The sequence below is a fragment of the Cnephaeus nilssonii genome (assembly GCF_951640355.1).
Source record: "Cnephaeus nilssonii genome assembly, chromosome: 14".
NCBI lineage: Eukaryota > Metazoa > Chordata > Mammalia > Chiroptera > Vespertilionidae > Cnephaeus > Cnephaeus nilssonii.
The window spans coordinates 5,102,057-5,114,732 of record NC_137085.1 but is presented as its reverse complement, the minus strand read 5'-3'; the positions used below and the strand labels follow the sequence as shown (position 1 = coordinate 5,114,732).

The 12,676-nt window shown below is 59.3% G+C and overlaps 1 protein-coding gene across 4 annotated transcripts in view; it reads left to right on the top strand.

Moving 5' to 3' along the window:
* LRRC8A (leucine rich repeat containing 8 VRAC subunit A) overlaps positions 1 to 12,589 on the top strand; it is a 24,515-nt gene extending 11,926 nt beyond the window's left edge. For all 4 annotated transcript variants that reach the window (XM_079790850.1, XM_079790849.1, XM_079790851.1 and 1 more), the window contains 2 exons: positions 3,443 to 5,607; positions 10,792 to 12,589. In XM_079790850.1, the coding sequence (XP_079646976.1) occupies positions 3,451 to 5,607; positions 10,792 to 11,067 (2,433 nt within the window). In that variant the 5' untranslated portion in view covers positions 3,443 to 3,450 and the 3' untranslated portion in view covers positions 11,068 to 12,589. The remainder of the gene's footprint in view (positions 1 to 3,442; positions 5,608 to 10,791) is intronic.
* The last annotated feature ends 87 nt before the right edge of the window (positions 12,590 to 12,676 follow it).

Here is a 12,676-nt window from a genome sequence, read left to right as displayed (position 1 = left end):
GGGTTGGGGGTGGGAGAGCTTGGGGAGTTAGTGTTTCATGGGGACAGAGTTTATGTGACTGCACTTAATGCCACTGACCTGTACACCTAAAAGTGGTTAAAATGGTAAATTTTATGTTGTATGTATTTTACTGCAAGAAAAAAGTTTGAGGAGAAAAATGGCAGCAAAGCAATGTGCACCTCCTGGGCTTGGGAAGCCTCTGGGCGTGGCCCTCAGTCGGTCTGGGAATGGGGAGCTCCTCTAACTGTGGGTGTTGGGGTGTTTAGTCACCTTGAGTCACCGGCTCCTGGGGCGGGTCGCTGCACTGAGCTCCCCGCCTGTGGGGATCCATCGCTTCCCAGGGGCCTTGGGGTTGGGCTGCTTCCTCCCTCCGCCCTTGCAGCCCAGGTCTCCTCCCTGCCACCCCCTGCGGCCCACCCCCTTCACTGTACCCACTCTGGCCCTATGCCCCACTCGGCGCTCTTGAGACCCTCTGAATTTATTGAGCACCTACTGTGTGCTGAAGACTCCTGTCCCCAGTGAGCATCCGGTCCTCTCCCACGTGGTGAAGGGCTTGAGGAGAGGTGTGCACCAGCCAGCGCTGCCTGCCCGCCCCACTCTGCACTAAGCTCTGCCAAGCACGAAGGTGCATGGACTCCTCCCAGCAGCCCTGTGAGGTGCCCTGCCCTATGTTCGTGCAGAACCTAAAGCTGCAAGCCAGTGCAGAGCTTGCCCAAGGCCCACCTCCTGAAGCCTCCTCAGCACCAGTTGGCATCCGTCTCTTCTGCTGTAGCCACAGGTGCCCCTCCCTGCACACGGGGTCCAGTTATCCGGGCACTCCTCTGCCTCTCCCACCCGTCTCCACACTCACACTGGACCCAGAGGCCCCTGCAGTGGGGGACACACCTTGGTCACTTTAATTGCCCCACAGGACCAAGCCCAGGGCTAAGCAGAGTTCAGGATGTGCTTTGAGACCAGGTGTTTTTGCGGGGGGTGGGGGGGGCGGTAAGAGCCAGGCATGCTGGGACAGAACAGACAGGACTGTTTCCTGCCCTTCTGAGCCTCAAGCTCCCTCACCTGGAACCAGAGCTGTGAACAGTTCCCGCCTCAGACCAGGAGTCAGGAAGGCAGCATGTGCAAAGCTCAGGATAGCAGGGGCCCAGAGGCCTCCTCACTGTGAGGCTGGGCGTTCTCGGTCCTGACACACCCACTCCCCTTTGAAACCACATCCTGCCTGGTCATAAACTGCCTCCACCCCCCACGCCTGACATCCTGCATGGCCCACTCATTCTGGATTCTCCAGGGCAGGCTGCCGCAGGCCCTCAGGCCCTCTCCTCCTGGCCCCTCTTCTCTTCCGGTCCCCCGTCATTGGGTGTCCCCCTGGAGGAGGACTTGGGGAGCCAGGAGGGTGGGTCGAATGTCTGGGTGTCTCGGCTGGAGGCTGGCCCTGCCCCGGAGTGCCACTTTCCCAGGAGTGTGGGTGGTGCGGAGCCAGCTGGTCATTAGAGGGCCTGGGCCTTCCTGTGGCGCGGCACTCTCCTGGCCTCACCGGGAGGCTGACCCTGGGATGGAGCCACCGGCCAGGGCGGAGCGGGTGTCTGCTGGCCCTGCAGTGACCTGAGCTCTGCGGGGGGGCGGGGGGGGGAGCTGCACGCCTGTGCTCTGTCTCTTGGGACCGCTGCTGTGCGGGGCCGCTGGGCAGGTGGAGAGAAGGCCAGACTTTGGTAAGGACCCGAGCAGGGAGGTAGACGGATATTCGGGGGCATGGTCTCGGCTCTGCCCTCAGTTTATAAGAATGACATTGGGCAGGTGACTCGACCTCTCTGAGCCTTCGTTCCCCCATCTGTGGAATGGGGCTGAAGATAGCCCTCCATCCTGGCATCTAAGGGGTTCCACGAGAGGACCCCATGGTGAGGGCTAGCTCGGTGCCTGCACACGTCCATCTCAGAGCCCCGGTTCTTCCACAGGGTCCTGTTTTGCGTTCCTCCTGTCCGCCCCATGCATCCCAGCATGCTCTTGAAGGACAGGATGGGAAGTTTGCAGGGAAGCCCTGTTTTAGGAAACATTCATTACTGTTGTCATTATTTATATTATGAGTAATCAAAATAAGGTGGCCCAGTCCCATAACCTGGGCACCCTTGTTCCTCTCCCAAGAGAAACAGATCCATTTGTCAAAACACAGGATTTAACCTTCGTTTAAAGTCTAGATTACAAAATAGGCTGTAAAGTAAAATCACAATTTTATTTTTAAAAATATACACAGAAAGGACTAGAAGGTTATTACTCATTGAAGAGTTAACAGTGGTAATCCTGGGGGTGTTTTCACAGGGGATTTCATTTCTAGCCTCACGCTTTTTGTATTTTCCCAGGCCTTCTCCCGCGAGCATCAGGTACCTTTCTCATCCCATTCATCTGACACTGCTCGTTACAAGAGCATCGTGCCTTGGCAGAGCGGCCACGGAGGAGAGTCCTTGCACACGTTTATTCCGTGGCACACCTCCTGTACGCCACTGGCTGGAGTTCCTGAATGTGGCTTCTGAGCTAGTGTTTCTCAAACTTGGCCAATCATTAGTGTCACCGAAGTCACGTATTAAAAAATCACCCCCTACTCCACCCCCAAAAATCAAATTCCTGGTTACCCGAGATCCGCGGAATTGGCCTCTTCTGGGAGAGACCCTGCTGCTACTGCATTTAATTTCTTTATACGCACAGGTGGACAGACACAGCCAGAGATCACTTTCCATGGTGCACAGTCACGATCTTGTCCTCCTGCTTCAGGCCGAGAATGTCTTGTTCTCTTGTCCCCTCACCCAGGAGCTCCTCCTTACACCTACGGTGTGTGTCCTCCGGTTCCCCCAGAGCTCCCAAAATCCTGTGTGGGCATAACTCTGCACACACTGAGGCGTGCTCAGACGTCCCTGTTTGGTTTACAAAAGTGAGCCCCCTCTTCTGCATTTGGCTTTTCTGACTCTGCAGAAACCTCTTCAGGTCCCTGGCGCAGCTTCCTGGCAGCTGGTTCTGAGTGAGCTGGTGCTTTCAACAAGCCCCTCCAGTCGGTCTGATCAATAAGAGCAAGCGTGTCAAACTCAAAGGCTAACACGGGCCAAATAAACGAGGCATACGGCCCACGGGCCACGAGTTTGACATGCTTGAGTAAGAGGATAGGGTCTAGCCGATATCCCGAATGCTCCTGTGAGCCTGAATTAGCCATCTGTCAGTGTGGGTCCTCATCTCAGTGCTCAGTCTTCCTGTCTGTGAAATGGGGAGGCTGCCTGCCGTCCCCCACAGTGGTTTCGGGAGAAAGGCTGATCCGGGGGCTGCCCCACGAGTGGCAAGGCTCTGACTCTCAGCTAGACTCGAGGTGGAATTTTGGACAACGAGTCCATTGTCTCCTTCCCTTGACCCCTGGGTCCCAGAAAGCCAGGCTGCCCTGCAGTAACCCCCTCCTATGGGTGCCTTTCAGGTTGAACCATGATTCCAGTGACAGAGCTCCGCTACTTTGCGGACACACAGCCAGCGTACCGGATCCTGAAGCCGTGGTGGGACGTGTTCACCGACTACATCTCCATCGTCATGCTGATGATCGCCGTCTTTGGGGGCACACTGCAGGTCACCCAGGACAAGATGATCTGCCTGCCTTGTAAGTGGGTCACCAAGGACTCCTGCAACGACTCTTTCCGGAGCTGGGCAGCCCCCGTCCCGGAGCCCGTCTACCCCAACTCCACCATCCTGCCGATCCCTGACACCGGCCCCACGGGCATCAAGTACGACCTGGATCGGCACCAGTACAACTACGTGGACGCTGTGTGCTATGAGAACCGCCTGCACTGGTTCGCCAAGTACTTCCCCTACCTGGTGCTTCTGCACACGCTCATCTTCCTGGCCTGCAGCAACTTCTGGTTCAAGTTCCCGCGCACCAGTTCGAAGCTGGAGCACTTTGTGTCTATCCTGCTCAAGTGCTTCGACTCACCGTGGACCACGCGGGCCCTGTCGGAGACGGTGGTAGAGGAGAGCGACCCCAAGCCGGCCTTTAGCAAGATGAACGGCTCCATGGACAAGAAGTCCTCGACTGTCAGCGAGGACGTGGAGGCCACGGTGCCCATGCTGCAGCGGACCAAGTCTCGGATCGAGCAGGGCATCGTGGACCGCTCGGAGACGGGCGTGCTGGACAAGAAGGAGGGGGAGCAGGCCAAGGCGCTGTTTGAGAAGGTGAAGAAGTTCCGGACCCACGTGGAGGAGGGGGACATCGTGTACCGCCTCTACATGCGGCAGACCATCATCAAGGTGATCAAGTTCATCCTCATCATCTGCTACACCGTCTACTACGTGCACAACATCAAGTTCGACGTGGACTGCACCGTGGACATCGAGAGCCTGACAGGCTACCGCACCTACCGGTGCGCCCACCCCCTGGCCACGCTCTTCAAGATCCTGGCGTCCTTCTACATCAGCCTGGTCATCTTCTACGGCCTCATCTGCATGTACACGCTGTGGTGGATGCTGCGCCGCTCCCTCAAGAAGTACTCCTTCGAGTCGATCCGCGAAGAGAGTAGCTACAGCGACATCCCCGACGTCAAGAACGACTTCGCCTTCATGCTCCACCTCATCGACCAGTACGACCCGCTCTACTCCAAGCGCTTCGCCGTCTTCCTGTCGGAGGTGAGCGAGAACAAGCTGCGGCAGCTGAACCTCAACAACGAGTGGACGCTGGACAAGCTGCGGCAGCGGCTCACCAAGAACGCGCAGGACAAGCTGGAGCTGCACCTGTTCATGCTCAGTGGCATCCCCGACACCGTGTTCGACCTGGTGGAGCTGGAGGTGCTGAAGCTGGAGCTGATCCCGGACGTGACCATCCCTCCCAGCATCGCCCAGCTCACGGGCCTCAAGGAGCTGTGGCTGTACCACACGGCGGCCAAGATCGAGGCGCCGGCCCTGGCCTTCCTGCGCGAGAACCTGCGGGCGCTGCACATCAAGTTCACGGACATTAAGGAGATCCCGCTGTGGATCTATAGCCTGAAGACGCTGGAGGAGCTGCACCTGACGGGCAACCTGAGCGCGGAGAACAACCGCTACATTGTCATCGACGGGCTGCGCGAGCTCAAGCGCCTCAAGGTGCTGCGGCTGAAGAGCAACCTGAGCAAGCTGCCGCAGGTGGTCACGGACGTGGGCGTGCACCTGCAGAAGCTGTCCATCAACAACGAGGGCACTAAGCTCATCGTCCTCAACAGCCTCAAGAAGATGGTAAACCTGACCGAGCTGGAGCTGATCCGCTGTGACCTGGAGCGCATCCCCCACTCCATCTTCAGCCTCCACAACCTGCAGGAGATCGACCTCAAGGACAACAACCTCAAGACCATCGAGGAGATCATCAGCTTCCAGCACCTGCACCGCCTCACCTGCCTTAAGCTATGGTACAACCACATCGCCTACATCCCCATCCAGATCGGCAACCTCACCAACCTCGAGCGCCTCTACCTGAACCGCAACAAGATCGAGAAGATCCCCCCCCAGCTCTTCTACTGCCGCAAGCTGCGCTACCTGGACCTCAGCCACAACAACCTGACCTTCCTCCCCGCCGACATTGGCCTCCTGCAGAACCTCCAGAACCTGGCCATCACAGCCAACCGGGTGAGTGGCCCGGCCCTGGCTCCGCATGCGGGGGGCTGCCGTGGCCCGTGGTGGGGGTGCTTAGGAGGCCCAGTGTCTTGGGACCTCACCTGTGGTTCCCAGGACCGCCTTGGAGGAGCTTCTAAAAATACAGACTTCCCGGCCCCACTGCAGACCTGCCAGATCAGGCCCTCAGGTCGGGAGCCTGTCTCTGCCACAGAACGCCGCAGTTCTGCCAGGAGGGACGTGTGGTCACGTGGGGTCTGTCCCCACCGTGCCCTCGTGCAGGTTTCTCATAGGCAGGGGTGTGCAGGGCAGGAGGTCCAAGGCCGGTGGTTCTCTCTCTGTCCATCTCAGGGTTGGGGTTTGGGAGGCGGGACTTAGCCTGGATCTAGCGGTATTTGCTCAGCTTGTCCCAGACCAGATTTGGAGCTGAAGCGTCCGTCTGGGTCCAGCAGGAACAGGAACTATGGTGGCTGCTGTGCGCCGAGGGGAAGCCAAGCCGCCTCCACAGCTCCTGGTGCGCTGCTCCCCCCGCTCCCCCTGCCTTTGGGTGGTGGAGGGCAGAGTGGGGCTTGATTGGGGCTGACTTGCCACCACCTGCTCTCTGGAGAGGATATTGTGCAAACCGTTTGGGAGGCCACGCCCTGGAGACGGTTGCCATCCCTGTGGGGTGGCCCCTCGCCTGGCCCGGGAAGCCCCCCACCCGAGGCCCCTCCATAGAGGCGGGTGGGTGGGGTTCAGGGCAGGGCGCTCCTGCGGTTTTGTGGTCTGGCCTCTGCAGTAAGCAAAGCACAGCCACTGAGGGGACCTCCCCGCTGCCCCTCCTAGGCACCTGCAGGGAGGTTGACAGTGGAAAGAACAGGTTGTCTGAGTCCCTCCTCGCAAGATGGAAACTCCTAGTGAGGGGGGCAGCTATGGAGTTCCGTGGCCAGGGGCTGGGACGCCCAGGATGGGCCGATTCCGACACCACCCTGCGCCTCATCGAACACAGTGGCATAGAGCGGCCCCGTTGGTTAGAGCCTTGCTGTGTGTCAGCCCTGTGCCGGGCAGTGTCCCTGCATCCCCGTGTCCCAGCAGCCCCTGAAACGCCCCTGCCCAGGAAAGGACACGCCTCTCAGTGTGGGGAGTCCAGGTGTGCCATTAAGAAGCGCCCCCTCTTCCCTAAGCCTCTCTGACTGCAAACAGCCTGTCTCCATATATCAGAGACGGTGGCACATTCTGGTCCCCTCCCCCACGTTCGGACTGTGAGAATACCTGGGAATGAACAAGGGAGAAGGTCAGATCCCAGGTGGCTTCACCCTGAGAACCTGCCCCTAGAGCCGGCCGGGTGGTTGCCCCAGAACGCAGCCCCAGCCCAGGGCTTGATGAGCCCTCCTACCAGGCGCCCCATCCTGTCCCCCACCCCAGCTGCTCACCCCCAGTGTGCCTGTTAGGTCATGTCTGCTGGCTGAGGTCACCCCTCAGGAAAGGAGCTGGTGGGAGGCAGGCACGCTGTCCGCAGGAGGGAGACCCTGTCCAGTGCTTTGCTTAATCACATCCTGTCCCCGCCCCCTGGAATGCCGGGGCCTTACCGGGAAAACAGCTCACTTCCCAGTCCTGGCCAGGCTCCTCCTCTTAAGCTGGACCCCTCTCCGTCCTCAGGAGCCTGATGGTTCCTTGTGGGCCGCCGGGCCTGCAGGTAGAAAAGCAGGGGTTGGGGTGGCCCAGCTCAGGCCCTTGACTAGCGTGTTCCCAGGTGTCAGCTGGTGTAAGGAGAACCTTGACAAAGCGGGCATTCGTTTGTCCACTCACCCACTCATTCACTTGTTCATCGACGTGGCAGATGTTTTGAGCACTCTTAGTGTGAGTGAGGTGCTGGGGACACAGGCATGAACAAGGCCCACGGTCTGCCCATCCTGAGCGCACTGTCTGGTGGGAAAGACACTTAGCACAATGCGGCAAAAGCACAGAGCAGCCTCAGCCCACACTAACCCAGGGCTGGGGGCTCTGGGAGGAAGAAGGTTCCACCTGGCCCTGCAGGAGGAGGAGGAGTCAGCCAGGTGAGAAGGGGAGGGTCTAGAACAGGGGTCCTCAAACTTTTTAAACAGGGGGCCAGTTCACTGTCCCTCAGACCGTTGGAGGGCCGGACTATAGTTTAAAAAAAACTATGAACAAATTCCTATGCACACTGCACATATCTTATTTTGAAGTAAAAAACAAAATGGCAAAAACACTCGCATGTGGCCCGCGTAGTTTGAGGACGCCTGGTCTAGAAGGTCCTGTCCCTGGAGTTACTGAAAGCTGGGTGGGGGGGGGGGGGGGGGGAGGAACGTGAGCCAGGGAAGTCCAGAGGAATTTGGACTTTCCCTGAGGGCAGGCCCAGGCTGTCCACCAGGGCTGGGAGGAGCATCCTGTTCCTCCCCCTTCCCTTTCAGTGAGCGAATCTTTATTTCGTTGCCATTCCTCTTACCAGGCCAGACTCTCAGGACAAGGATCTTGGCTTTTTCTGTTCAATGCAGACGTTCGCTGAACTCTTGCTGATTAAGTGAATAGAGGAGCAAGCTGACGTGCAGTTTAGAGATTGCTCTTGCTGCCCCGGGAGGGGTGGGGTGGAGGGGGCAAGGTGAGCAGAACTGTGCTGATAGAAACCTGTGTGGCCGCAGAGGAAGGGGCACGCCTGCATGGCAGGGATGGGGAGAGACAGGATGTCCAGACTTTGGGGTAGAACCCACAGAACGTGGGCTGGTTGGTGACTTGAGGTTTCTCACCTGGCTGCCTGGGGAGATGGATGGATGGTCATTGAGACAGGATACAGGCGGAGGCGCAGGTTTTCAGAGGAGATTGTATGTCCAGTGCTGGGTGTCTGGGGCCCTGGGACGTCCAAGAGGCCATGTTGAGTCAGCCTAAAGCTCAGGTGTCATCGCCCAGGCTCGGGGAAGGAAGTCTGGCTGGAGCTTCCGGGTAGATGGCAGAAGAGCAAGGCCAGGCAGGGGTGTGGGCTCATGGCACGTGAGGGAGCCCGGGGAAAGGAGAGCGGGTTTCCAGGGTGGATGGGGAGGAAGCTGGATCACAGCGGGCTGAGGAGAGATGGCAACCTTCCAGATAATTGTTGGGGAGGTTGGAGAGTGATGGAGCAGCCCCAGAGGCTTCTGGGAGGTTGTCTTTTTCAAAGCTCAGGTAGATTGGAGGCCACTTCAGTGCAGGTGGGGGAGCCACTGAGGTCCCTGAGGAGGTGGGACCGAGCAGGGCCGGGGACGAACAGCACCTCAGGAAGAAGGGCGGGAGCCACTGCAGCCCCTTCCTGTATCTGGAGAGAGGTCATGGCTGGGCAGGGGGTGTTCCGGGAGAGGGTTTCTGACCACGGCCTGTGCCATCGGAGGGTGCCCCTGTGGGGGCAGTGGGGTGCCTGGGAAGCTCTGGCCCCTCAGTACTGCTGGAGCCCTGTCCCATCTGTCCTCTCACCTTCAGGTCCCTGCATGGCCCATTCCTGACCATTGGGCACAGCGGGGGCCATTTTGGAAGCCCACGCCAGGAGTCTCCTTTAAAATAGCCAGTGTCCCTCCTAGCGTGGCCTCTGCCCAGCCACAGCCACCCGGGCTTCCTGCTGGAAGGACACGTTCCTCACCTGGAATGGGTGTCCTCTTCCAAAGATGGCCGAGAGAGCAAGAGCCTCCGAGGTGGAGGCCCCAGTCTGCCCAGAGGCCCCAGCCTAGATCCCGGCCGGGAGGCATTCTCAGTTCAGCCTTTTCATTCTGCAGCCGGGAAACTGAGGCCCAGGTAGGGAAAGGCTTTGCCCGGGCCGCCGAGTGCCGTGTTCGGCAGAAGGGAGCTGTGGCGGGGCTCTGGGTCAGCGGAAGCCAGGCTGACCCTTCCTGGCTCTGCACGGTGCATTTCACTTCCCCAGCCTTGGCCTCCTCGGCAGGACAATGGGGACGGGGCAGAGCAGCCTCAGAGCTGGCAGGATTCCTCCTGTGCGTTGCATCTGAAGGAGGTCATTTTAGGACAGACTGGCTCAGGAAGAACTCGTGTTGCTAGCTGACACTCGGAGAAGGGCAGGGGAGAAGTGGCCTTCCCCGTGTGCCCGCAGACAGCGCGTCCCCACTCGGGCCCCGGGTTTGCTCCTTGTTCCACCAACAGTGCAGACACTTAGCAGAGCGTGTGCTGTGGAACCAGGTTCAAATGTTGACTCCACCCTCCAGGTGTGAACCGCCGGGCAAGTTAGCTTCTCTGGGGCCTCAGTTATCCCATCTGTAAAATGGGGCGAGTGTTTACAGAATATTTATAGGTCCGTTCTAGGGTTAAAAGAGTTAAACCGGACTGAGTACTAAGCTAATGAGTGTTGCCCATTATTCTGCTTTTGCAAAATCAGAAAGAGGGGACTCTGACTTGCCACTGGGCTCTGTGCACTCGTGAACAGCCTGTGACTTGACAGGAGAAAACTGAGGCCCCAGGAAGGGGGAGTGACACAGCTGGGATTCTCCTGCCTGCTGGCGAGCTCTCCCGCTTCTCAGCAACATGTAAGGGTGTGGAATCTTCTCAGCGTGCTGCTCTGCTCTCATAAATTATTCTTAACCAGACAGGACCGACACAGCCTGGCTCCTGGTGAGCCCTGGGTGGTGGAGGGGGGTGTGTGTATTGATAGTAGCTGGCCAGCGGGATATGCTTCTTAGGGTGCCAGGTGCTGGATACAGCGGGGAACAAGGTGGACCCAGTCCTGCCCTCTCAGAGCTCGGAGTCCTGAGGGGTCTTAATTAGGAGCTCTCCTGATCTGAAACCCAAGGCTACAAGCCCCCCAAGGCCTTGGGTTTTAGACCGAGCGCCACACAGGGGTCTGGGGCAGGAGTCTTGGGTGCTGGAAGGGGAGGCCAGGGCCTGGCTCAGGCTCCCCTGCGGAGGGTGGCCCCCTGATCTGTTCTGTAGCTTGAGGCAGGTGATCAAGCAGATGCACCATGGGGAGAGCAGTACTGCGGGGCCCCTGGCTGCCAGAGATTCCTCAGGAGGGCACGGGAGGCTCCTGGAGGATGTGACCACAGAGCTGAGACCTTAAGTGCAGCGGAAGGGAGCCAGCCTGTGGCCCAGATTGTGCCGGTGCGGGGCCCCAGGGAGCTGGACGGGCCTCAGAAGGTGCCGGAGCCCAGGGAGAGGGGGAGGGAGGGAAGCCTTGGACCCAGAGGCCCTCAGGTCTGAGTCATGCCCACTCACCTCCCCCTCCTTTCCCTCTAGATCGAGGCACTGCCCCCGGAGCTCTTCCAGTGCCGGAAGCTGCGGGCCCTGCACCTGGGCAACAACGTGCTGCAGTCGCTGCCCTCGCGGGTGGGCGAGCTGACCAACCTGACCCAGATCGAGCTGCGGGGCAACCGGCTGGAGTGCCTGCCCGTGGAGCTGGGCGAGTGCCCGCTGCTCAAGCGCAGCGGCCTGGTGGTGGAGGAGGACCTGTTCAACACGCTGCCGCCCGAGGTGAAGGAGCGGCTGTGGAGGGCCGACAAGGAGCAGGCCTGACCCGCGGCGGATCTCCGAGCACGGGGCTGGCCCGCAGTGGCCAGCGGTGGGACCACCGGGGCTTCCTCCGGCCCAGGAACCCAGAAACCCCAGGACAGCCGGCCCAGCCTCTCGGCCAGGCAGGAGCCTGGGGTTGGACGTCAGCTGGGCCAGGGTGACCGGGCTGTACCTGAGGGGCTGGCCCCTTTTCTCCCTCTGAGACTCGTGCCCCTGCAGGCGCCTGTTGGGGAGATAGAGACCTGTAATCTGTCTCCCAGCGCAGTGTTTGGACAATCAGGGCCTCCTCCCTGGAGGCCGTCTCTGCCCCAGAGGCTGAGCCCATGCCAGAGGTCCAGAGACATCGACGTAGCTCTTGGTATTTATTTTTCTCCACCTCCCGCTCCCTCCTCCAGATAACTTACACATTCCCAAGAAACAGCTCACCTGGGGGTGCTGGAGGGAGAGTGGGCTGTTTTGCTTTTCCTTTTGTGGCGCCGCCAGCATTTAGTGCCCCCCCAGACTTGAGCAGAGTGGCCAGGGCGGACCAGCTGTGGACGGTCACCCCGTGGTGCCAGGCTGGGCTCTGGGGCCCAGCCCGTGGAGAGCAGGCCACCAGGTGGGAAGGCCAGGCCTGGGGCTTGCCTCACCCGCTTTGGCTTTTTTTTTTTTTTAAGTAAAACCTTTTTTTAAGCTTTGAAAATTGAGGGTTTGGGTATTAAAAAGAAAAAACTTTAAAAAAAAAAAAAAAGACACTAAAGGCCAGTGAGCTGGAGTCTCAGGGTGGGCGCAGTTTCCCGCGAAGCGGCAGGACTGAGTGTGTTTCCTTCCCCCGGGGTGTCTTCCAAGTCTGGTGACCTTGGTCCAGAGTTCTCTTTGTTCCCCTCCTCCCCTGGGGGGCGGGGGGGACTTTTCTGTGTTGTTTTTGGTGTCTTGTTTTCCTTCTCCCCCATGTGTCTTGGCAGGCGCTCACTTCTGTGGCCGCTGGCCAGAGGGAATGTTCTGGAGCTGCCAAGACGGGAGGAGACTCGGGCTGGCTAATCCCCGGGCGAACGGTGCTCCATCCTCCCTGCCCCTCGTCACAGCGCTAAGGAGCCAAGAGGGGCTGCCTCGCGGACTCTGCTTTCCACCTCCTGTGTCCTGAGTGTGCCCAGTGCCACCACTCGCCCCACTGCTCCCGTCAGCACAGACGGCGGGAGGAGGCGGGGAGGTCGCCCCGGAAGAGCAGGCTCCCCAGGCTTGGGTCCCAGTTTCTGTCCCAGGCGCCTGGCACACGGGGCCCACTCAGCACCTGGTGGTGAGAAGCCACCTCACTTTAGATCAGTCAGCGGGGTCCCGCCTTAGATCAATCACTTGGACACTAAGGCACGTGTTAGCGTCTCTTGTCTTAACGATCACGTCTCTCTGTCCATTTGTGTGTTCTGCGTCGCGTCATTGAATGTTGCCCTCAGAAATAACGCACACTAGCCTCTGACAACCACGAAGCAATCCGTTACCTGTGGGTCTGAACTGTAGACTCGTTCAAATATCAAATAAACCTGTAACAGAAAGTGGTCTTTGGAGGGCTCCATGTTGTGGGGGCACCCTCCCCTCAGCTCCGAGTCACCGTTTATTGGGCCCCTACCAGACAGTT